The following is a 20,986-nucleotide window of genomic DNA, read 5'->3' as shown; positions in this document are numbered from 1 at the left end:
GGAAAAACTCCCTAGAAAGGCCAAAACCTAGGAAGAAATCTAGAGAGGAACCAGGCTATGTGGGGTGGCCAGTCTTCTTCTGGCTGCGCCGGGTGGAGATTATAACAGAACATGGCGAAGATGTTCAAATGTTCATAGATGACCAGCAGGGTCAAATAATAATAATATTAAGGCAGAACAGTTGAAACTGGAGCAGCAGCACGGCCAGGTGGACTGGGGACAGCAAGGAGTCATCATGTCAGGTAGTCCTGGGGCATGGTCCTGTAGTATCCCTAGATCATGTGTAGTACTTGTAGAATGCTGTAGTAAATACTACAGTTTCATCCACACAAAAAACCCACTGGTAAATTCTACAGTAGTGTCAGCAAAAACACCACACTTTTTTAACTATAGTCAATACTACAGTTTTTAATTTGCATAGACCCTGCCCATTCCCCTCCCCATATCACAATTTGTGCCATCCATAAGTGAGAAACCTACATACCGTATATTGTGTTCCGAAAAGAGCAGAAGCTCTGAATGATCCTTTCAGACCCCAGTCCCTGTAGCTACCTACATGTTATGGAAAATTATAGCTCTTTAGTATTTCTCTAGTAGGTGTCCTCAGGAGAAAGCCTCTACTTCCATGTCAAAGATAATAGAACAAAAACACTATAGTCTGCAAAACCAAGACATTACAGTAAATACTACAGTATACTACATTAATTACTATAGTATATATTATATTTTTTATTTTCCTACAGTATTTAGACTAGTTAACTGTAAATGCTACAGTAAACACTAGTGAGTACTACAGTAAAGTCTGTAAAAACACTACAATTAATACTAATGTATTTTTACCATACTATAGTATTTCTTTATGTGAGTTGTGGCTAGTTGCTGGTAAACTACTCCGGACCTGTACCGGAGTTCAAGAGAAGTACAGATAATGCCAGTTAACTTTACATACAGATATGTGTGCAGGTTATATGATTTAAAGGCCATACATCTTATAGAAAGCCCTGTTGGTCTGAAAATGTCTGGCTGCTGATTTTAAGTTCATAATCACTGTTACATAAAAATAACAAGAGACTGCATTCGGCTCATTGAGTACAGATGCTAAAGTAGATAAATGGAGTGGCCTGCTATTCAACATACTTTAGAATATTGGATGCTATCTGTGAGAGCTCCCTTTACTGAGTGTTGACCAGCTTTTCTTTGTCATCGATTCAACTCTGACGTGTATATGTAGGTTGTCGTTCACACCACATGAGCCAAATCATGTTGGGCAAAGTTTCAAACCATGTTAAAGTGCATAAAGGACTAAATATTGACATGTACACAAAGCATTTATCTTGAATATTCCCTTTGGAAAACAGGTGTTGCTTGACATTCTTGCTGTGTGAAAGACCTCCAGCCTAGTGTTTGGTTAATTGAAAGGGCTTCTTTCCGTGAGCATACCAGTGGATGGGAGCTGAGAGCGAACACTTCCCACTTGAACTATTGTTGTAATCATGTAGGGTCCCTCCGATTTTCAACCATGTGTACACTTGACAATGTCTCCCATACTGTTCCCTGTATGCTCAGACGTTACTACTGTTCCCTGTATGCTCAGACGTTACTACTGTTCCCTGTATGCTCAGACGTTACTGCTGTTCCCTGTATGCTCAGACGTTACTACTGTTCCCTGTATGCTCAGACGTTACTACTGTTCCCTGTATGCTCAGACGTTACTACTGTTCCCTGTATGCTCAGACGTTACTACTGTTCCCTGTATGCTCAGACGTTACTGCTGTTCCCTGTATGCTCAGACGTTACTGCTGTTCCCTGTATGCTCAGACGTTACTACTGTTCCCTGTATGCTCAGACGTTACTGCTGTTCCCTGTATGCTCAGACGTTACTACTGTTCCCTGTATGCTCAGACGTTACTGCTGTTCCCTGTATGCTCAGACGTTACTACTGTTCCCTGTATGCTCAGACGTTACTGCTGTTCCCTGTATGCTCAGACGTTACTACTCTTCCCTGTATGCTCAGACGTTACTGCTGTTCCCTGTATGCTCAGACGTTACTGCTGTTCCCTGTATGCTCAGACGTTACTGCTGTTCCCTGTATGCTCAGACGTTACTGCTGTTCCCTGTATGCTCAGACGTTACTGCTGTTCCCTGTATGCTCAGACGTTACTGCTGTTCCCTGTATGCTCAGACGTTACTGCTGTTCCCTGTATGCTCAGACGTTACTGCTGTTCCCTGTATGCTCAGACGTTACTACTGTTCCCTGTATGCTCAGACGTTACTGCTGTTCCCTGTATGCTCAGACGTTACTACTGTTCCCTGTATGCTCAGACGTTACTGCTGTTCCCTGTATGCTCAGACGTTACTGCTGTTCCCTGTATGCTCAGACGTTACTGCTTGTTCCCTGTATGCTCAGACGTTACTGCTGTTCCCTGTATGCTCAGACGTTACTGCTGTTCCCTGTATGCTCAGACGTTACTGCTGTTCCCTGTATGCTCAGACGTTACTGCTGTTCCCTGTATGCTCAGACGTTACTGCTGTTCCCTGTATGCTCAGACGTTACTGCTGTTCCCTGTATGCTCAGACGTTACTGCTGTTCCCTGTATGCTCAGACGTTACTGCTGTTCCCTGTATGCTCAGACGTTACTGCTGTTCCCTGTATGCTCAGACGTTACTGCTGTTCCCTGTATGCTCAGACGTTACAGCTGTTCCCTGTATGCTCAGACGTTACTGCTGTTCCCTGTATGCTCAGACGTTACTGCTGTTCCCTGTATGCTCAGACGTTACAGCTGTTCCCTGTATGCTCAGACGTTACTGCTGTTCCCTGTATGCTCAGACGTTACTGATTGTCATTCCATGTTGATTGTGTACTGTGTTCAGCTCTAAGGAAGGATATATGTTTTTGCTCTGTGTTAGACACTTTTCTATACTTTTTGCTGTTGCCCCCCCCCCCCCCCCCCCCCGTACATTCCATTACCTCCAATGGTATTAGCTTAGGGTAGACTTTACTCCTAGGGCAGGGAGAGCTCAGTGTAGGTTTTCTCTGAACAATGGATCCCTCTTGCTCCATAGTGGGGCAAGAATGCTACCGCACCCACACATCCCAGCTATTGACCAATAACATTGACGACATGCCCTATATGGAGTTGAGATTTGATACGGATAGGTTTTGTGAAGACTGCGCTCAGCCCCTGTGTACACTTTTTTGTGTTACTGTATACACATTGTAGTCAGCCAATGTGTCGAGAGATTAGAAGTTTGAAGATTTTATACCAGTATTGATACTTGTAGTTCAGTTGTTGATATAAATTGCAGGTCGCTGAGTTCAGTCCAATTGTCCTTATAACCCTAAGGTAAATGTGCCAGTCTGTCCCCTGTAGCCCCTCCTCTCTGCTGTCAGGCCATGTCTGCCGGGACAGGGGCAAGGCATGCTGGGATGTGGGGGCAGAGTGTGGTATGCTGGGTCAGTGATATTTGTTCAGAACCAGAACACACTGTTGTTGACCTAGTCAACTGTAGCACACGCACATTTCCTGTCTCCTTCTTTCATGTCATGAAACCAAATAAAATTCTAGCTGTAAAGTGATGTTCTGTGTCATGTTTTTGTGAGTAAGGGTTGATGGTTTTGCCAAATACAACTGTGACTAGATTATTAAATATGATGCAGGCAGTTTAATACCATGAATGATGTTTGGGTAAAATATATTGTAAAGTCAGTACCTAAAGATATTGCAATACCATATCACATTAGATAGTATGTAAGGGATTTGGAGTAGTGTATTATTTTATTTTTTATATATAATACATGTCATTTTTTTATAGCGCTTTTCATTACAGAGTTATCTGAAAGCTCTACTGAGTAAAAAAACAAACATTTATATACAATATAATATATATTTTTTTATGTATTTTTTTTAAAGCGGGTAATGCAAAATCCATAAAAATGACATCATGACTAATTAATTTGATTTTCCACAGGTTATTGGGTGGTGATACCAGAGGCGGAAGCTAGTCAAAATGCTTCAGGACATTGGTGCTAGAGCCATGGGGGTTTATGAGTATCTCTTGAAGGGAACAGGTGAGAATTACTTAACTATACCTCTGCTTTGTGTACCGTGAAAGCTGTAAGCAAGTATTTTTTTTTTTTGTGGTCATAAACCTGTTTTGTAGTTTATTTTACAGCTCATGTTTTGTTTCTCAGACCCGCGACTATGGAGTTACCCACTCATGGGGAGTCCGGTGAACATGTCGGCCATCTTGCTGACCTACATCTTCTTCGTGCTGGTTGCTGGGCCTCGCTTCATGGCCAACCGCAAGCCCTTCCAACTCAAGGAGGCCATGATCACTTACAACTTCTCCATGGTGGCATTGAACGCCTTTATTGTCTATGAGGTGAAACACTATTATGCAAATCTCTTGTCTCTCAAAGATCGGGGTTCTTGATTGGTTATTTTGAGAGGCATCTCTACAGGACTTGGAGCCAGTCTTTTCCCTAGCAGTGTATTTGGTGTTTGGTATGTGGCAGCTCTGTCTGAATGGGTTATTGCCATACATGGCCAGAGTGTGCTGGATAATTGGAACACTAGCTAAAGGAACCATTGCCTAGATTGAGATTTACATGTAGAAGATGACCCATATAGTCAATATACACTTGCTTATGTTAATAACAGTATGGCTTCTTTACAATCTAGTTTGACTACCGGTAGCTACAGTATCTGTTTGTCTCAATTTGTTCTCTTGTCTTTTTAGTTCTTGATGTCAGGCTGGGCCACGACATACACATGGAGATGTGACGCCGTTGATTACTCGGACAGCCCCCAAGGCCTTAGAGTAAGTCTTGAGTCTTTGCTTCACACATGGTCCCCCCCCTCCCCCGTGATGGTCATGAGATGCATCATCTTTGAAAGAAAGTATGCAAGACAAGATACACATTCTTAGGATATTCCTACTGATCCACTGTGACAATACTATCTTTAGATTACTATTAATAGGCTGTTTTGTCCAATTTCTCACGTTTGCATGGTGTGCTGTGTTCCCTCACTAGATGGTTCGAGTGGCCTGGTTATTCTTGTTCTCCAAATTCATTGAGCTCTTGGACACGGTAAGACTTCAGATTATTTCCTACAGATTTGCATCTCTTCAGTCTTTCCCACCTGTTCATGTAATGGCCATCGTAGTTGTATTTGACACGTTTCTCTCGTTGGGTCAGGTGTTTTTCGTTCTGAGGAAGAAACATGGCCAGATCACCTTCCTGCACGTCTTCCACCACTCTTTCATGCCCTGGACCTGGTGGTGGGGTGTCAGTTTAGCTCCCGGTGAGTCCACAATATTTGGTATTGTAAAATGGTGGGAAGACAATTCTATTTGCAGTAGACAAAGGTATGTTGTTGGTGGATCCAGTGGAATATGGGCAGGGTTGGTTTGAAGTGTTCTGTGTGTTTTACCTCAGGGGGAATAGGCTCTTTCCATGCCATGGTGAATTGCATCGTCCACGTCATCATGTACTCTTACTACGGCCTGTCTGCGGCTGGACCACGCTTCCAAAAGTTCCTCTGGTGGAAGAAGTACATGACCGCCATCCAACTGGTATGTTTTCTTAATTTGAATGGATGTTTATGACATTGTCATTTCCAGTATAAATTTGTACAACAATTTTTTGTTGTTTCTCTAAAAGGTGATCTGTACTAGTTAAAAAAATGCAATATACTAAAGTAGTAAAATAATTAGTGTGAGATACCATTATTGATCAGTGCAATAGCTGTGCCACTTCAGAACATTCTTCTCCATATGCGATTTGTTCCTCTTCATTTCACCAACAGGTTCAGTTTGTGATGGTGTCCCTCCACGTCACCCAGTATTACTTCATGGACAGCTGTGACTACCAGGTCCCCCTGTTCATCCACCTCATCTGGATGTATGGTACCTTCTTCTTCGTGCTCTTCTCCAACTTCTGGTACCAGGCATATGTGAAGGGAAAGCGGTTGCCCAAGCAGGACTCCAAGCCTGGCCTCAACGGCAAGGCCAACGGGACCACCATGGTCGCCAATGGCAAGCACCACAAGAAAGGTAACAGTAATGGCACAAGCAATGGTTCCAGTCACCACGAAAATGGCAGTGCCCATGCGGGCAAGATGAAGAAGTCCTAGGGTCTTCGGAAAAGAACATCCGAGACGCGTGAATACGAGATCCCGCACAAACTACTGTGGATTCCAAAGATTGTTTTGGTTATGTTTATTTTCTGATCGTTTTTAGTTTTATTCAGCACAAAAAGCTGGGGAAATGACGAGGTCAATGACTTCTGCGGTTGGGGTCCCACATTTCGTTTTTTTGTTTTTTTTTTAAACTGAACTTACTATGGAACACAATTTATGAAGAGACATGCTATGACCTGATGTTATCTCTTTACTGATGTTGCCACCTATGATAAAGATGAGCAATAATGACTATATAAAATAAATAATAAAAATACTGAGCTATATTGTATACAAAAAAAATGGGAAATTATATTATTTTATACTAAAAGAAAGAGATTTTGTTTAACAAGTAACACTCTTTTTTTTTCTAAAAAAGGTAAGGTTCAAAATTGACACCTCTAAAGATTATTGTAAATAAAGTAGTCAAAAGTTTAGTATTTGGTCCCATATTCCTAGCACACAATGACCACATCAAGCTTGTGACTCTACAAACTTGTTGGATGGATTTGCAGTTTTTGATTGTGTGTCAGATTATTTTGTGCCCAATAGAAAGGAATGGTAAATAATGTATTGTCATTTTTATTGTAAATAAGAATAGAATATGTTTCTAAACACTTGATTATGGATAATGCTACCATGATTATCAATAATCCTGAATTAATTGTGAATAATGATGTGTGAAAGTTACAGAGGGTCAAAGATCATACAGACATGCTAATCGCTTTTCCAAAAACGGGAAATTTGATGTCTTGGCATTATCTTTGACCCTCTGTAACTTTCTCACTCGTCATTGTTCACCCAACCCACAGCTCTTCGTGTGGGGGAGGGGCCTGGTTCAGGGTTGGACTAGGGCAAACACATAATACCGGTATATGAGTTTGACTTTGAGCTGGTGACATGTGTACTGTAAATTACCTAATAATGCCAACGACACAACCTCTAATGGTAATGACTGTCTGGAAATGTCTACAGTATCTATGACGTGTCAAGGCTAATGCCATTCTTACTTCACAGGGCTGTAAGTCCAACAACCTCAATGAGTTGGTAAATGACCTGCTTGTCATGACAGAGCAACATTATGGTGCTTCTTTCAAAGCGTTTTTGTGAGACCTTGACACTGTAAATAAAGGTGGACATTGTCTCCTTACATCTGCTCGGATACTGATCCTGACGGAAAATTGAACTTTATACCTTGATTTCCACAAGCATTTCAAACAATGTTTGACAAATCCTTGTATGATGTCCTTTGTGTTCATGTTTATTCACCCTAGGTTGACTGTAAAGCATTTTGGGGGTAATCGAGAGGAATTAAAATACATCCGAATTTTAAAACGTTATTAAACATGAATGAATTCAGTTTGCATCAAACAGCTAGCTACAGGTCTACTGGTAAATAACATTTCAAGTCATTCTCATTTTCCCACTGGAACGGAATAAGCCCCCAGTTTAAAGGCATTCTCAAAATATGGGTATTTATTGAAAATATACAGAAATGTACCATTCTCAAGCCATGTAATATTTACTGCTGCAGAGGCCAAGGCAGGGTGAGCTTTGGTGAGTCAGACCCCTTACCATCCAGCCACCCGTTCTTATAGGCTGGCTGAGACATATATCCTGGAGGCGAGTTACTGTGTCCCATGAAAGAGCTTACTCCTCCAACCAATGCTGTTTTGAAGCTATCGAACTCACACCAGCACAAATGGAGAACCAGGAGAGAGGATGATGTGGGGATGAGTGTGTGCACTTTGACCCCCTTTCCCCTAGGAAATGTTCTCCAGGATATAGAAAATGAGCTCCATGACTAAGGGTTCTTCGCTCCTCTTGCGCCCCCTGCTGTGGATGATGGGGATCAGCACTGTTTCCAGGGCTTTGAGGTACGGGGCTGGGAGGGGCAGGCCATTACTGCCGGCCACAAACCCCACCTGGAACATGGAAAAGCGATGTTAACCACTACACATCTATGGGTTCAACTGCTAGCTTTGGTAATATTATGCAGGCCTATATCCGATCACTATTTAAATAAAGAATAACTTTATATTAAAAAGGTGGTCAACCACTCACATATTAGTCATTCAAGAAGTATTACAACTATTGAAGTCAGGCGGGAATAAAGTGATATACAATTTCAAAGATTACATTTCCTCAAAGGTCTAAATTGGCCAATGACCTACGTGCAGTATCTTCATCCTAGCCAATGGCGCCCTCACCTGGTGGGAGTCCAGCGTGACGCGCAGCCCCAGCTTAGCCATACCATCCTCCTTCAGCAACTTGAGGTGTGGGCCCAGTGCCAGGCAGAATGCCCGGGCCAGTCTCTCTGTGAGCCTGCTGTGTTCTGTATGGTGGTCACCCTGGCTCTTAGGATGACCCCCCTTCTGTAAGGAGAACACCTGAAGGACACAAGACAACAATGCACTTACAGAATACAGTAATAAAGAGGCTTTGAGTAGGAGTCAAGACTAGTGGTTAGATGTGTCCTAGATATTCCCTAGATATTGTTTGGTCCAAAGGCTGGGGTTAACCTCTGTCCAGCGGATGACCTTTCCATTGGCCTTGTACTCAGACTTCTGGAACATCTTGATACTGCTGATGGACTCCATGGACTTGCCATCAATGGGGCTAATAACCCTGGGGGGAAACACACACACACACACACACACACACACACACACACACACACACACACACACACACACACACACACACACAGGGTAATACAAAGTTGCAGGCAACGATAAAGAGTAGCCTACATCGATAGAGTGGTTAATGGGCAGGGGGCTCACAGGTCTGAGACAGACTTGGAGACTGGATGAAACGACAGTGGGTTAGGGTTAGTGAGAGGTTAAAGGTAGTATAATGATAGACTACAGAACTAGCCATGGAACACTGATCAGGGCAGATGTAATGACCAAACCATTACCCCTTGTTTACAGTGCATTCTTTCTCTTGCCATTGGACCTGGACATGCTCTTGGCTGTCTGATTGGTCGATCCGCCCACAGGAAATGTTGTAGTCTTTCATCTCCCGTAGCGACCGGCGAAGCTCCACCATGGTCTCCACGGTGATCTGCACCATCAGCCCATCTGGAGAGAGGGACAGCAATACAGCAAAAACACACACAGACAGCAACAAGGACACGCACACTCACCTGCACATACATACAGCCACACACACCTTAAGTGCACATGGACACACACATACACACAAACATTGAGAGACTCTAAATAAGGAAATCCTATTTAGGATGAAAGCTAGTAGTAATGCTCTCTTAATAAGACTATTTCTGTATGTGAATAGATGAAAATGATTAGTAAGGTAATGTTCCAGATCTAAATGAAGATACACACAGATGACAGTACCTTCAACGATGCTGGATTTGGCCAGATATCCTGATGCTGCTTTAAGGGCTCCACTGAACAAAAAAAAGCAGGAACCAGTAACTGAAACAAAACACCACATATCACCACTTGACTTGTAAACTTAACAAAAAAAGAAACGTCCTTTCACTGTCAACTGTGTTTATTTTTTTAGCAAACTTGGCATGTGTAAATATTTGTATGAACATAACGAGATTCAATAACTGAGACATAAACTGAACAAGTTCCACAAACATGTGACTAACAGAAATTGAATAATGTGTCCCTGAACAAAGGAGGGTTCAAAATCAAAAGTAACAGTGTGGCCACCAGCTGCATTAAGTACTGCAGTGCATCTCCTCCCCATGGACTGCACCAGATTTGCCAGTTCTTGCTGTGAGATGTTACCCCACTCTTCCACCAAGGCATTGCAAGACTTATTTGGGGGAATGGCCCTAGCCCTCACCCTCCGATCCAACAGGTCCCAGGCGTGATCAATGGGATTGAGATCCGGGCTCTTCATTGGCCATGGCAGAACACTGACATTCTTGTCTTGCAGGAAATCACGCACAGAACGAGCAGTATGGCTGGTGGCATTGTCATTCTGGAGGGTCATGTCAGGATGAGCCTGCAGGAAGGGTACCACATGAGGGAGGAGGATGTTCTCCCTGCAACGCACCGCGTTGAGATTGCCTGCAATGACAACAAGCTCCGTCCAATGATGCTGTGACACACCGCCCCAGACCATGACGGACCCTCCACCTCCAAAACGATCCCGCTCCAGAGTACAGGCCTCGGTGTAACGCTCATTCCTTCTACGATGAACGCGAATCCGGCCCTCAACCCTGGTGTGACAAAACCGCGACTCATCAGTGAAGAGCATGTTTTGCCAGTCCTGTCTGATCCAGCGACGATGGGCTTGTGCCAATAGGCGATTGTTGTTGCCGTTGATGTCTGGTGAGGACCTGGCTTTACAACAGGCCTACAAGCCCTCAGTCCAGCCTCTCTCAGCCTATTGCGGACAGTCTGAGCACTGATGGAGGGATTGTGCGTTCCTGGTGCAACTCTGGCAGTTGTTTTTGCCATCATGTTCGGATGTATCGATCCTGTGCAGGTGTTGTTACACGTGGTCTGCCACTACGAGGATGATCAGCTGTCCGTCCTGTCTCCCTGTAGCGCTGTTTTATGCGTCTCACAGTACGGACATTGCAATTTATTTCCCTTGCCACATCTGCAGTCCTCATGCCTCCTTGTAGCATGCCTAAGGCACGTTCATGCAGATGAGCAGGGACCCTGGGCATCTTTCTTTTGGTGTTTTTAAAGTTAGTAGGGAGGCCTCTTTAGTGTCCGAAGTTTTCATAACTGTGACCTTAATTGCCTACCTTCTGTAAGCTGTTAGTGTCTTAACGACCGTTCCACAGGCGCATGTACATTAATTGTTTAAGGTTCAGTGAACAAGCATGGGAAACAGTGTTTAAACCCTTTACAATGAAGATCTGTGAAGTTATTTGGATTTTTTTGCTGAGTTTAGTATATAAACACCTTCAATATTACAGTTGGACAAACCAAAAATAATGACAGAACTAAGCTTTCTCCACCTGTATCTTTCACCCTCTCACATGACACCACATTGCCCTCCAGTGGTAGCTCCAGTGGCACAGTTCTTGCAGTGAGCGCGTTTAAAAACATTGCAAATCATACATACGATTTTCCCTCGGCTGTCAAAGGACAGATACATGGTGGATGTTATGTGGCAGTCAGTATTACATCTCTGTACCATAATCTCTCTCTCCCTGATTGTAGGTGATGTGCTGCTGTGTAGCATTCCTTCTCTACTGGTGGTTCTCTTTGATTACAGGACAGGCAGTGGACTCTGTCTCAGTCTCCCTAATAATCTCTGCAACCTAGAAGTAAAATCTTGCATCATTTGTTCAGACTTGTATTTGTATTTATTAAGGATCCCCATTAGCTGCTGCTAATGTCCAGCAACATTAAGACAGTTATATACAATTTTAAATATTACATGCCCATGGGAGATTAAGGTCTCCCCTAGTTCACATCGCCCTCTGTTGATTCTAGGGGCGCTCCCACCTTTGCGAGGCTGATTGTGGATGCTGATGGCCTGGGTCTGGTACTCGCCATCGTCCCCCTGAACACAGATGAGGTGGGAGTCTGCCGCCACGTTGAAGCTGGCCCCCATGGCCAGCACATGCTCATTGGACTTATTCAAAGCCTTCATCAGCTGAGAAAGAGAGAGAGATTTTCTATTATCTATTTCACTTGCTTTGGTAATGTATACACATGTTTCCCGTGCCCCTTGAATTTAATTGAGAGGTGAAAGATAGGGGTAGAGAGAGAGCGAGAGAGAGAGAGAGAGGTGGAAGGGTAGAAAGAGAGGCATGATTGATATCAACCCTTGATCTATTGCTGAAAGAGTTGTTTATAACGGAGTTCTTTATAATTTATATGCATTTATAACACCGTATTCATTACAGTTATTATAAAGCGTAACCAAGTGCTGCTTCATGGTTTGCCTGTACCTCATCATAGCTGTTGGTAGGGATTTTAATGCAGGTCCTCTGAGCTTCCAGATCTACAGTGAGTCCAGGCACCACTGGCAGAGTGTACCGGTAATTCCTGAAGTCCTGGTAAGCAATGAGGCAAAAATGTGTGATTCATTAGGCCCCAAATGGAAGAAAACAGACCTAAACAGAGAGGGATTTTCTGAACTCGTCCAGTAAAAAACGCTCCATTCATTTTCCGTTGTAAAACACTTTGGTACGGTGTGCCCTAATGAACACAACCTTGGTGTTGATTGTTGTTAGTGTAATGAGAGGCAAAATACTTACTACTAGTAGTCTCATGATGGTGTGGCCGGTTTCCCCAAACAGAGCCTTCCTGAAGCGCACGCTGTACAGAGGACAGGGGTAAACTGGAAAGGGAGAGGAACGCCTTAATGGGATGACACTGGACGTGGCCGTCAAAAGCTGCACACTGTGTCTCTGATGCATACAGGTGCACACACACTTTCTCTCTCACTTACTCACACACATATTCTCTCTCTCACTATCTCTCTCTCTCACTCTCTCACACACACAAACTCCCATTAATATAGGTTGTATTAACAATGGTGTTTGTTATTCACTAGTTGCCCTTTTCTTGTGACAACAGGTCACAAATCTTGCTGCTATGATGGCACACTGTGGTATTTCCCCCAATAGATATGGGATGAGCCAGGTCTGCCTTTGCTCACTGAGTCTGTACATAGTCAAATATTTCCTTCATTGTGGGTCAGTCACGGTGGTCAGGTATTATGCTACTGTGTACTCTCTGTTTAGGGCCAAATAGCATTCTAGTTTGCTCAGGTTTTTTTGTTAATTCTTTCCAATGTGTCAAGTAATTATCTTTTTGTTTTCTCCTGATTTGGTTGGGTTGTTGTCCTGGGTTGTGTTATTGTCCTGGGGCTCAATGTGGTCTGTGGGGTCTATCTTTCTCTCTCTCTCTCTCTCTCTCTCTCTCTCTCTCTCTCTCTCTCTCTCCAGCCACACATCTCTCTCCTGCCTCCAGAGCGCTGACTCACATCTGTACTCAGCCCCCAATCTGAGCATGAGGCGCAGGGGGAAAGCCTTGGCCCAGGGCACCTCAGCCCGGTGGATCAGCAGGCCAAAGAGAAAGGGCTGGTTGGGCATAGGGAGACCCTGCAGGGACTGGAGGGTGGGGCGCACCCAGAGGAATCCTGCATGCTCCTCACAGCCCAGGAAACTACTGGAGAACTGGGAGAGACCCAGGTGGCTCAGTACCTTGCCTGCAGAAAGAGAGAGGGGGAGAAAGAGAAAGAGAGAGGCGGAGAGGGGGAGCGAACGAGAGAGAGAGAGAAAGAGAGAGAGAGAGAAAGAAAGAGAAAAAGAGAGAAAGAGAGAGAGAGAGAGAGAGAGAGCGAGAGAGAGAGATGGAGGGAAAAATAAAGATGGAGGGAGGGAAAGATAATCAATGACTGTACAAAACATTAGGAACACCTTCCTAATATTGAGTTGCCCTCAGAACAGCCTCAATTTGTCTGGGTATGGATTTTTCAAGGTGTCGAAAGAGTTCCACAGGAACGATGGCCCATGTTGACTCCAATGCTTCCCACAGTTGTGTCAAGTTGGCTGGAAGTCCATTTGGTGGAGAAGCTTTCAGGCTTAAAAACCCTACATCCCAACTCAGTTCCGCCACCTCTGGTCTCTTGGTCCCTCACACCCCTAAGGCACGAAAGCTCCCGCTCAGCCCAGTCAAAGCTGATCTCTGTGCTGGCACCCCAATGGTGGAACCAGCTTCTCCCTAAAGTCGGAGTCCCTGCCCATCTTTCGAAACCCTACCTCTTTGAAGAGTATCTTAATTAACCTTCATGGTGCACCCATCCCACTAACACTGACTTTGTTGATAACTACTATGTTGAGGGAAAATGTACTTGATACTATTGTGATGTGTTGTTGTCTGACCTAGCTATCTTAAGATGAATGTACTAATTGTAAATCCCTCTGGATATCTGCCAAATGACTAAAATGTAAAATGGAAGGAAAATGGGACTCTTTCAAGACCTGCTTCAGAGCTCAATCCAGTGCTGATCAATGGTAGCTAACTTGCCAGACCACGTCAATGCCAGTCTCACCTGTGAGGGCGTCCCTGTAGAGCTGTATAAAGTGGCTGAAGATGTCTTTGGGGAAGCTCTTCTCTTCAGGCAGACATTGCAGCAGCACCACCACTTCCACCTGGCCCACCGCGTGCATGCCCTTCGACGTCACACACCAGCACTTCCTGTTTACATCTGGGGAAAGCCAATGAGAGGTAGCGCTTCAATGTGAGGTTACATGTGACTTGAATGATTCTATAGTGAGCTAAGATGAAAACAGGGTGTCACACAGTGTCAATAACTGAAAAAAGGTTGACTGTTGAGAAAAAATGTCACATACAGTTGACTAGCTTGACCATGGCCAGTAGGTTGGCATTGAGGACAAAGACCAGGGAGTTTGGCCTGCCGCTCTCCAGGTCCTGGATGAGAACCCTCTCAGAGGGCCTTTCCTCCACCGTGTAGTCTGGTGAGACAGATGAAACGGTGACCTAGACATCCTTAGAAACTATTCAAAAGAAGTGTCCATTTGACAATCCCAGTACAGTGAACTAGCCAGCCATTAGCATCTCCAGTAGCTAACTACCTAACGCTATGACAATCCCAGTACAGTGGGCTAGCCTTCTGCATATCCTGTAGCTGACTACCTAACCCTATGACCCTCAAACTCAACCTCGAAGCCAGGTCCAGTTCCACTGCGTTTTTTTGTTGTTCCCTTCTAATTGGGGACTGATTTAGACCTGGGACACCAGGTGTCTGCAATTAAATATCAGGTATAACATAAAACCAGCAGGCACCGGTCCTCATAGGATAAGGGTTGTGAGTTAGCGGTTAGCTAAAGTGAGCTAGCGGTAAGCATCTCCAGTGTTGGTAGCCTGGTTGTACCTCCTTTGACTCCAGTAGAGGTGAGGATGGGAGGGAGGCCATCCAGTGGAATGAGGTTGGCAGAGCTACTGATGTGGCTACTGACCAGGGTTGCTGTACCCCAGCCACAGGGCCCACACACCTCCTGCAGAGGCTATACGGAGAGGGGAGAAGAAAACTTTATTCATCCATACAAGACAGACATTGGTCTTCTGTTGTACCACACACACACACAGTGGCTGGAGCAGTGGGCAGCTACTAGTACCACACCAGTGAGCACTTTAGGGGTTAAGTGCCTCGCTCAAGGCCACAACTGCAGGCGATGGCATCTAGGACACTCTCAATCAGATGTCCCCCTGTCAGACATGGGATTAGAACCAGCAACGACCCACTTCTCTAGCCTTGAGGCTCTCGGCTACCTGCTGCCCCAAGGAAGAGGAGAGAGGGAGGAGGAAGGAAAGAGAGAGAGAGCTTATAGATTACTTTGGGTTATGGATATCAAAGGTATCAACAGAAAGACTGATAGTACACTACATGTGAGCACATCCTTAGCTATTTTATGTTCATTTGAAATCAATGGCATGAAATGAGTCTTGTCTGACAATGGTTTGTTACATACATTGAGCAGGGGCGGCCCCTGTGCTATTGGTGTCCTCCTGCTGGTCTGTGGTGAGCCAGTGGCGCTTCTGATTGTAGCAGCTATACTTCTCCTCAATAATAGCGGTGAGAAGGTGGGGCCTCTGATTGGTGTACAAGGAGCAGAGTCTGATTTCTCATTGGATAGGATTTCATCAGCAAACCACACCCTCCGTCTCCCCCTGGGAGGGGTTCCTAAATAAAATAACAAGAGAGAGTGTCAATAATATTGACAGGAACATGTTTCTGCATGTTGCACCAATGAACTGTGTAAAACACCGTTGTTGCCTGTAGTGTCATGGTAACAGTGTTGTCAGGTGATACTCACCTTTCACTAGAGTTGAGTGACAGGAGACACAGACACGCCCCTCCTTCCCATCCAGGTGTGTTAGTCGGAACTTCAGACCGGAGCACACTGAACAGAATACCTGTAGGACACACAAGCACGCACATACGCACGCACGCACGCACGCACGCACGCACACACACACACACACACTAACGGGGTCAGCCTCCTTTCTCAGGGACAAGAGACCATAGACAAACATGCAATCCCTTCTTAATTTAAATACAACCAAGTAGTGTAAGACCCTCACCTTGCCACAGGCGCGGCAGTGGTGCCTTCTCTTTGTGAAGGTGAACCTGACTTCACACATCATACAGACCAGCGTATGGGCGTCAGGGACCCACACGGGGGCCACCTCCCCCAGGATAGTGCCTCGCTCCCTGGACAGAATGCCTGTGGGGCCGGCCTGTAGCTCATTGTCTGGATCCACTGACGGAGACATAGGGGAAGGCGTGCAGTCCCCCACAGCTCCCTCTTCACTGTCTACCTGTGCTCTGTTGGCATTAGTCACATCATTAGTTAGCCCGTTGGCTTTGGTCTGGTTCTGAAGCCCCAGTCTGGGCCCCTGGGTCTGGCTGCCTTCATAGAGCTCCTCCACAGGACGATCAGACGTGGCGTCCAGGTCAGGACCTATGCCATCTGAGCCACTGGGTGAGTCCTGCAGCTTACGTTCACTCTCTTCCAGCTCCTTCTCCTCAACCACAGAGTCCTCCTTGAAGGAGGGCAGCTGAGGCCTCTTCTTCTCCTCCTTCATCTCCACCTCTGGCACTTTGGAGGGTATGAGCATCAAAGGGGTGGAGGCCTTCCCGAAATGCCATGTGGAGAGAGTTGTCACAGCGCAGTTCCCCTCCTCCAGCTGTCTCATCAGCCTCTGAGCGGGGGTCTCTAGTTGGGAAATGGGACCCTCTTTTGTCGCCCCTGGGATTTTGGATTTTGCAGGGGACTCTGATCCGATGTGACCACAGCCCAGCTGTCCTGGCTTTGTGACATCACCATCTTCGAGCATCAGCAGACAGGGTCTGTGGAGCCAGTGGTGCTTAGCATCCATCAGAGACGGAGCATCCGATTCATCTGTTCATACAAAGATGTGGATGCAGATCAAAACCATTGGAAGAGAAACGTCAAATGAACCTGACAAAGACATTCTGCTTCACGCCGAGAGAAAAAACAGGCTATAAGGAACATAAAACATTCAGTCCACAAGCGCATACATACACTCACAAAAGCGTTCGTTGTATGCTTGCACACACACACACACACACACACACACATTCGATGACCATGACCCCAGATTTGACGGGCTGTGTTCCTAGGTGGTACTTGGCCATTTATCTTGTCACATCTAATAGGTTGAACCAGATCTATATATACAGTGGGGCAAAAAAGTATTTAGTCAGCCACCAATTGTGATATAACTCCCACTTAAAAATATGAGAGAGGCCTGTAATTTTCATCATAGGTACACTTCTACTATGACAGACAAAATGAGAAAAAAAAATATCCAGAAAATCACATTGTAGGATTTTTTATGGATTTATTTGCAAATTATGGTGGAAAATAAGTATTTGGTCAATATTCAAAAGTTTATCTCAATACTTTGTTATATACCCTTTGTTGGCAATGACAGTGGTCAAATGTTTTCTGTAAGTCTTCACAATGTTTTCACACACTGTTGCTGGTATTTTGGCCCATTCCTCCATGCAGATCTCCTCTAGAGCAGTGAATGTTTTGGGGCTGTTGCTGGGCAACACGGACTTTCAACTCCCTCCAAAGATTTTCTATGGGGTTGAGATCTGGAGACTGGCTAGGCCACTCCAGGACGTTGAAATGCTTCTTACGAAGCCACTCCTTCGTTGTCCGGGCGGTGTGTTTGGGATCATTGTCATGCTGAAAGACCCAGCCACGTTTCATCTTCAATGCCCTTGCTGATGGAAGGAGGTTTTCACTCAAAATCTCACGATGCATGGCCCCATTTATTCTTTCCTTTACACGGATCAGTCCTCCTGGTCCCTTTGCAGAAAAACAGCCCCAAAGCATGATGTTTCCACCCCCATGCTTCACAGTAGGTATTATGTTCTTTGGATGCAACTCAGCATTCTTTGTCCTCCAAACAAGACGATTTTAGTTTTTACCAAAAAGTTATATTTTGGTTCCATCTGACCATATGACATTCTCCCAATCTTCTTCTGGATCATCCAAATGCACCGTTCTTGTGATCATTTTGACCCCAAGGGGTGAGATCTTGCGTGGAGCCCCAGATCAAGGGAGATTATCAGTGGTCTTGTAGGTCTTCCATTTCCTAATAATTGCTCCCACAGTTGATTTCTTCAAACCAGGCTGCTTACCTATTGCAGATTCAGTCTTCCCAGTCTGGTGCAGGTCTACAATTTTGTTTCTGGTGTCCTTTGACAGCTCTTTGGTCTTGGCCATAGTGGAGTTTGGAGTGTGACTGTTTGAGGTTGTGGACAGGTGTATTTTATACTGATAACAAGTTCAAACAGGTGCCATTAATACAGGTAACGAGTGGAGGACAGAGGAGCCTCTTAAAGAAGAAGTTACAGGTCTGTGAGAGCCAGAAATCTTGCTTGTTTGTAGGTGACCAAATACTTATTTTCCACCATAATTAGCTAATAAATTAATTAAAAATCCTACAATGTGATTTTCTGGATTATTTTTCTCATTTTGTCTGTCATAGTGGAAGTGTACCAATGATGAAAATTACAGGCCTCTCTCAACTTTTTAAGTGGGGGAACTTGCACAATTGGTGGCTGACTGTCGTCCTTGAGAAAGCTTTTCTTGCATCCCAAATGGGACCCTATTCCCTATGAAGTGCACTACTTTTGAATAAATGTTACTTTTATTTAACTTTTCAGTTAAATAAATGTTAAATAAAAAATTCAGCCCATGGTTGACTGAAAACATCTTTATCGGTCTGCTAATACAGGACCGGTAAAGGCCCAGTGTACAACTTTTGTGAAAAATGTAAACAATGTATTTGAGTGTTTACCAGCATTTGTAACTTCAGTCTGATAATTATCTGTATCTGTATAAAACTAACAACTGAGCCACATCCTCACATCACATCATCACAAACCACTTGATGGCTCAATGTACTCAATTAATGCACTGTGCATTATTTTCCTTCATTGTGATGAAAAGCCTGCAGGTACAACCCTAGATGACCAGCCTATGTACAATACAGTAATGTACACTTACATTAAGTGGTTTGTAAGGATGGTAAATTAGTACTGCACAAAAAGTGGTTGTTTTCCACATAATTTGATTAAGAAAAATATTTAATTTGATGTGGACATTTTGTGTCTTGCCCATAACTTTGAACCTTTTGATGTAAATGTTTGAGGACAGGGTTTTGTTCTTTCTAGATCACATTAGAATGACAATTGCAGATAAGGGACAAGGCAATAACTCTTACAATTCTAACTATTGAATCCTACAAGATACTGTTCTCAATTATAAACTGGGTGATTCGAGCCCTGAATGCTGATTGGCTGACAGCCATTATATATGAGACTGTATACCACGGGTATGACAAAACATGTATTTTTACTGCTCTAATTATGTTGGAAACCAGTTTATAATAGCAAGAAGGCACTTCAGGGGTTTGTGGTATATTGCCAATATATCATGGCTAAGGGCTGTGTCCAGGCACTCTGCAACAGCCCTTAGCCATATACCACACCTACTCTGGCCTTATTGCTTACTTATACAACCACTGCACACGCAAAAAAAATGCCAGCACTATAGACTTCTATATCAGTCCGCTAATACTAGCAAAGGCCCAGTGCACTACTTTTGTGAAGAAAAAAAATATATATATATTTTTCAGGGGGTGCATGTTAGATTATATAGCCTGCATTATTATTCTACATTATGAATCAAGGTGTATACAAATAGTTATAGGCTTAATGACAAGATAATTAATGGATAACGACAAGAACACAAATTAAGACAATATTAATGTAATTCTACATCGTTTAAAAAATCTACTTCACTATCGACTGAAATGCGCCAAAATGTTATTACGGTGAGAGAGAAAATCGGAATCATAATTCAGATTTTGGGATATGCTGTGATTGATCTCTCCTCGGTTGGTTATTACCTCTATTGCACAATTTCACATAGCCTTTACTGGCGTTGGTGAATTATTTTCGGGGTAAAACTGCATTGCAGCTTCAACCCCGTTATCGCACCCCAACCCTTCCATTCATGCTGACGATTACTAAACAACAATAGGGCCCAACCTATTCAGCTGACTGAGCGTTTGCGGTACGGTGACTCAGTATCCAGCACACGTGCAACTGTTTTAAATCCCCTCAACCAGCGAACACGGCAATGCGACATTTGCTGCTCATCTCGCTTCATTAAATGTTGCAGAGTAATTAAGCACAATATTATCTTTATCACGCTATTCCCCAAAATAGTCGTATTTTTCCAGTAATTCATATAGGCTGAACAATATTCTCACTTGTGCCTCGATCTGTCGTTCTATGAATGTGTCGCGAGCAGCAAGACGCATGATTGCAGATCAGCTACAATTTCCCCTGATTGAAATACATCTTGCATCTCTATACAATAGAATTAAAAACCTTACCGTCTGTCAATGCACCCAAGAGGCTTTCATTCTCATCGTCCCGGGCACTGAAGAACTTCAACATTTTGTAACAGTAGCGAAGAAAATAAAACAGTCTTGCTCACTATCAGAGGGAGGTTTTCCCTCTATTCCCCCCTCTCCTTCTGCCCCCCTGATACACTGCAGGTCTTCTTGAATGAACTCAAGGATGTCCTCATATGTCCTTTTCTAAACCAGTGTACAATGTACAGTAGACCACACAAGCCAGTTTAATTTGATCTAAATCTTGCCCTCACTTCTAGTCAAGTGTCTACTGCACATAGGAATTAATGATTCCTGATAAAACATTTAAAAAGTATTTATCCCAGTGGTTAAAGTCTAAATCATAATACAAGTCATGTG

The 20,986-nt window shown here is 44.1% G+C and overlaps 2 protein-coding genes and 1 non-coding gene across 4 annotated transcripts in view; 2 read left to right on the top strand and 1 right to left on the bottom strand.

The window, feature by feature from the left end:
- Positions 1-6,485, top strand: part of elovl1b (ELOVL fatty acid elongase 1b) — a 29,368-nt gene extending 22,883 nt beyond the window's left edge. For both annotated transcript variants that reach the window (XM_021623933.3, XM_021623850.3), the window contains exons 2-8: positions 3,970-4,069; positions 4,193-4,383; positions 4,741-4,821; positions 5,036-5,092; positions 5,201-5,306; positions 5,441-5,577; positions 5,811-6,485. In XM_021623933.3, the coding sequence (XP_021479608.1) occupies positions 4,009-4,069; positions 4,193-4,383; positions 4,741-4,821; positions 5,036-5,092; positions 5,201-5,306; positions 5,441-5,577; positions 5,811-6,137 (960 nt within the window). In that variant the 5' untranslated portion in view covers positions 3,970-4,008 and the 3' untranslated portion in view covers positions 6,138-6,485. The remainder of the gene's footprint in view (positions 1-3,969; positions 4,070-4,192; positions 4,384-4,740; positions 4,822-5,035; positions 5,093-5,200; positions 5,307-5,440; positions 5,578-5,810) is intronic.
- Positions 565-619, top strand: LOC118966746 (U7 small nuclear RNA). Its single transcript, XR_005053623.1, has one exon. It is a non-coding gene; the product is annotated as a U7 small nuclear RNA (small nuclear RNA).
- A 937-nt stretch (positions 6,486-7,422) lies between the features above and the next one.
- zfyve9b (zinc finger, FYVE domain containing 9b) lies at positions 7,423-20,836 on the bottom strand. The gene is made up of 16 exons (XM_021623328.3): positions 20,606-20,836; positions 16,244-17,064; positions 15,976-16,075; positions 15,631-15,842; positions 15,033-15,165; positions 14,491-14,613; positions 14,190-14,345; positions 13,119-13,343; positions 12,388-12,470; positions 12,079-12,183; positions 11,630-11,780; positions 9,542-9,622; positions 9,103-9,265; positions 8,705-8,810; positions 8,393-8,572; positions 7,423-8,107 (listed from the first exon to the last, which is right to left on the bottom strand). Exons 1-16 carry the CDS (start codon positions 20,667-20,669, stop codon positions 7,946-7,948), a joined length of 2,865 nt encoding a protein of 954 aa, XP_021479003.2. The 5' UTR covers positions 20,670-20,836; the 3' UTR covers positions 7,423-7,945.
- Between the last annotated feature and the right edge of the window lie 150 nt (positions 20,837-20,986).

Source organism: Oncorhynchus mykiss, chromosome 1, assembly GCF_057628025.1.
Source record: "Oncorhynchus mykiss isolate SJ-2025 chromosome 1, ASM5762802v1, whole genome shotgun sequence".
Taxonomy (NCBI): Eukaryota; Metazoa; Chordata; class Actinopteri; order Salmoniformes; family Salmonidae; genus Oncorhynchus; species Oncorhynchus mykiss.
Note: the sequence above shows the minus strand (reverse complement) of the source record. Positions and strands in the feature narration are given on the sequence as shown.

Bases quoted from the DNA above. Each gene is read 5' to 3' on its own strand.
- zfyve9b (XM_021623328.3), bottom strand. From the start codon at position 20,669: ATGTTGAAGTTCTTCAGTGCCCGGGACGATGAGAATGAAAGCCTCTTG. The intron at 9,623-11,629 runs GTGGGAGCGCCC...GTTTTGTTTCAG, and splicing joins CCACAATCAGCCTCGCAAAG to TTACTGGTTCCTGCTTTTTT. The intron at 8,811-9,102 runs GTAATGGTTTGG...GTTTCCCCCCAG, and splicing joins GAATGCACTGTAAACAAGGG to GGTTATTAGCCCCATTGATG.